General features: G+C 46.4%; 1 protein-coding gene across 1 annotated transcript in view; it reads right to left on the bottom strand.

The window, feature by feature from the left end:
- Window positions 1-1,341: 1,341 nt before the first annotated feature.
- The window catches only part of GNA15 (G protein subunit alpha 15), a 22,612-nt gene continuing 19,575 nt past the window's right edge, over window positions 1,342-4,378 (bottom strand). Inside the window, exon 7 of the mRNA XM_015824641.2 lies at window positions 1,342-1,574. Coding sequence (XP_015680127.2) covers window positions 1,342-1,574 — 233 coding nt within the window. The remainder of the gene's footprint in view (window positions 1,575-4,378) is intronic.

Raw genomic sequence — 4,378 nt, forward strand, 5'->3', positions numbered from 1 at the left:
TCTCAGCTCCTCGGTAAACCAGGGAGCCAATCGAGATCTACGTCGGGTCAGAGGCCGCAAAGGCACGACTCGTGGACTTCAACTCCCAGAATTCCTGAGCCAGCCATGCTGAGGGGAAGGGGAGAGGTTTCCAAGCTGAGCCATGTTGGCTCAGGAATTCTGGGAGTTGAAGTCCACCAGTCATAAAAGAGCCAAGGTTGCCTACCCCCATAGGCAGACTTTGGAGTGCACGTGGCTGGGTGCACCACACCTTGGCGAATCAGTAAGACGGTCGTATGAGGTTAGGCTACTGCAGGGGTCTTCAAATCTGGCCCTTTTATGACTCGTGGACTTCAACTCCCAGAATTCCTGAGCCAGCCATGCTGAGGGGAAAGGGAGAGATTTCCAAGCTGAGCCATGCCGGCTCAGGAATTCTGGGAGTTGAAGTCCACAAGTCATAAAAGAGCCAAGGTTGCCTACCCCTAGAATAGTCACTAAACAAATGTTTGAAAGTTGAGGATTGCCTGTACATTCATATATTTATATACACATAAACCCCATTACAGTTCTATCTACATAATCTTTAGGTTATGTATTCTTCCCACCAGCCTTCTGTCCAATCTTCATTGTACATCTTGTGACCGCCGCGTTCTGTCACACATTGTCACACCCTGTGTGACTTCAGCTGCCTTTTCACCCTGGTGGGTTCAACACCCAGATGCTGGGTGAGTGAACTTTCTTATCTCCACTTGCTGTTTCAGAGTTGATTTCCTGATCTCTTCAACTTGCTTGCTCCTGTTCATGTTCTCCTCCTCGTCCCGGGTCAAAATGTTATCCTTCTGTCTCCATCTCACAACATTTTAGGTCATTCTTGTGAGACTAAGGCTCTCCTAATTCAAGCAGAGGGTCAACCTAGAATGAAGGGGAAAATTTCTGACGGTGGGAACAGTTAATCAGTGGAACGACTTGCCTCCAGAAGTTGTGGGTGCACCAACCCTGGAGGTTTTTTAAGAAAAAGTTGCACAAACATTTGTCTGAAACGGTGTAGGGTCTCCTAGGTTGGACTAGAAGACCTCCAAGGTCCCCCCCCAACTCTGTTAGTCTGTTAAGTTGCAAATCTCCTGTTCAGTGGGGCAGCTGCAATGTTATTTTCAAAAAAATCCTTCCCTGCAGGGAGACTTCGGATTCACCCGGTCCATCCAAGGTTCCCGTAGGAAGATGGTGCAAAAAAATGTGACGAACAGTGACCTTCCATCCTGGCACACCAACAGGAATGCTTCTTTGTGAATTCAGCCTCTCCGGAGCCCGCAACATCTGGATTGCACGCCCAGCAATTCCTGGATGCATCTGGAGCTGACCTCTTCAAACCAGGTTGAACTCTTCCAAGTAGCTTGCTAGGACGGCGTCCTTGATATCCGCAAAAACCGTGCAGATGTTCTGCGTGTCGGTGGCACAGGTGTAATGGTGATAAAGGAACCGGGGTCTGAAGGAAGAAAGGGAACCGCCAGAAAGAGGCCCGTCAAGGAACTGATGGAAGATGTCACTGTACATCTCCAGGATAAAGCCTTTGGCCGCGTGAACGTCTCGCTTGGGACCTAAGGAAGGAGAAGGAGAACAGGTTGTGTGAATCAGCAGGCCCCACTGGTTTGAAAGAGGGGTCAAAGAGGCCATCTAGGTCAAAACTAAACAGCCCTCTCTCAACAGAGGGGGAGGGATATGACACCATCCATCTCCAGTCTGCAACACGGTCCTTTCAGCAGTTCCAAGAAGGCTCCACACCCATTTGCACCACTCAAGTGACCCTGAGGCCACAGGTAAGCCTCCAAGTCAGGGCTTTTCAACCTTTTCACCGATTGTACCACTTTTAGAATATGGCAATATTCAAGTATCACCAGTCGCCTAGCAAGGTGTCAAAAACTTGATGACCAAAACAAAATGGAAAAAAGTACAGGTAGTCCTCACCCCCCTTTAATGTCCTCTCTTCTCTCATCCCCTTTAATATCCTCTCTTCTCTCATCCCCTTTAATATCCTCTCTTCCCTCACCCCCTTTAATATCCTCTCTTCTCTCACCCCCTTTAATATCCTCTCTTCTCTCACCCTCTTTAATATCCTCTCTTCTCTCACCCCCTTTAATATCCTCTCTTCTCTCACCCCCTTTAATATCCTCTCTTCCCTCACCCCCTTTAATATCCTCTCTTCTCTCCCCTTCAGCAGGACCCAGGCAATGCCTTGCGCAGCTCCAGCTGAATCTCTGCCTGAAGACTGTGCGAGGCTGCCTGCCACTCCCAATCGGCTGGAGCTGCGCGCGCCGATCCTGGGCTCTCCGCAGGACCCAGGCAGGCAATGCCTCCTGCAGCTCCAGCTGAATCTCTGCCTGAAGACTGCGTGAGGCCGCCTGCCATCCCCAATCAGCTGGAGCTGCGCGCGCCGATCCTAGGCTCTCAGCAGGACCCAGGCAATGTGTCGCGCAGCTCCAGCTGAATCTCCACCTGAAGACTGCGTGAGGCTGCCTGCCACCCCCAGGCCGCCAGCAATCAGCTGGAGCTGCGCGCTTTGATCCTGGGCTCTCAGTAGGACCCAGGCAACGTGCAGTTCCAGCTGACTTTCCCACAAGCCTGTGCGGCGCTGCTGCGCTTCACCTCATCCACTTTTACACTTTTTTTACGTTGTTTTTTTTACAGTGCTGTTCAACCCGTCATACACGTACCACCTGCCAGGTGCCAACGTACCACTAATGGTACGCGTACCACCGGTTGAAAAGCCCTGATTCAAGTGGCCTCAACGACTCTCTAAAAGGATACAAATGACCAGCTGTCTGCAAGGAGTATAAATCCTTCCGTTCCCCACCCTCCAGTCAGAGCTGAGGAAGCTTCTTGGAGGAGAAGCAAAACGTCTTCCAAGAAAAAACAAGAAAGTCCAGTTGCCTCGTCAAAAAGCATCTTTGGGATAACCTGGATTAGATTGTTTCGTCGCTGCACATCAGGGAATGTAGGCATCATTGTTTGGAGAGAGTTGCATAGCCTTTTCATTTACAGGTAGTCCTCGACTTACGACCACAATTGAGCCCAACATGTTCCTTGCTAAGCGAGACAGTCCTTAAATTAGTTTTGCCCCTAGTAAGGCTGCCTTTTACAATTGACTAATGGCAAATTTGTCAATGCCAATGATGGTGTTCAAGTGGTGCTCCAGTTGTTTTGGGATTGCACCCAAGGCGCCTATTACTATTGGTACTACCTTTGCTTGCTTTTGCCACAGTCTTTCTATTTCTATTTGTAGGTCTTTGTATTTTGTTATCTTCTCCAGTTCTTTCTCGTCTATTCTGCTGTCTCCAGGCACTGCCATGTCCACTATCCAGACTTTTTTGTCTTTCTTATCGACAATTGTTAAGTCCGGGGTGTTATGTTGTAGGTGCTTGTCTGTTTTTGAATTCTGAAGTCCCAGAGCAGTTTAACTTTATCGTGTTCTATGACTTTCTCTATTTTATGATCCCACCACTTCTTGCTTAAAGGCAAATGATATTTCTTGCAGAATAATAATAATAATAATAATAATAATAATAATAATAAAAATCATTGCACAATCAGCCAGATGTTCAAACTGGATTTGGCATTTTTGTCTACCTATCGAGTCCTTCCCAAGGACCTGGGAGAGGCAGATGTGGATGTTTGATGGTATTACAGATATCATCGCAGGATGGAAGCAGTTCCTAGTAAGGCCGCCTTTTGCAATTGACTAATGGCGAATTTGTCAATGCCGATGATGGTGTTCAAGTGGTGTTCCAGTTGTTTTGGGTGCACCCAAGGGCTATTATTATTATTATTATTATTATTATTATTATTATTATTATTATTATTATTATTATTATTATTATTATTATTATTATTATTATTATTATTATTATTATCTGACCATTGCTTAGTCTGCAGCGCCTCCTTCTCACTCCCAACATCCCGTGTCTCTTCAGAGAGACATCTGTGTTTTTTTCTCTAGATGGAACACAAGCCACACAAAAAAGGAAATTAACCGGAGGGAATATTTGTAGCTGAGGGTTGAACTGTGGGATTCTGGGTGCTGTCTGAGCTGGCTTGTTTTCTTGCAGATGTTTCATCAGACATGCCCTGATGATGTTACCTAGCTGGGTGATGAAATATCCACAAGAAAACAACCAAGCTCAGGAGATTTCGCAGAAGGGGAAATAGAAAGCACACCCATCAACCTTTTATTGATTTCCTAATTTTACATTTAAGTCTTTAAAAAGCAACATGGCGGCTGGGTTAACCGACAATTCGATAACATACAAAAATTTCTTTAACAGAAATCTCAAAGTACCACATTAAATCTTGCCTCTCTTTTCCCCTTAGCATTTGCTGCCTCATATTTAAACTAATGCAATTCTTA

Source organism: Protobothrops mucrosquamatus, unplaced genomic scaffold (genome assembly GCF_001527695.2).
Source record: "Protobothrops mucrosquamatus isolate PMUCROS unplaced genomic scaffold, P.Mucros_1.0 scaffold2302, whole genome shotgun sequence".
In the NCBI taxonomy this organism is placed as follows: domain Eukaryota; kingdom Metazoa; phylum Chordata; class Lepidosauria; order Squamata; family Viperidae; genus Protobothrops; species Protobothrops mucrosquamatus.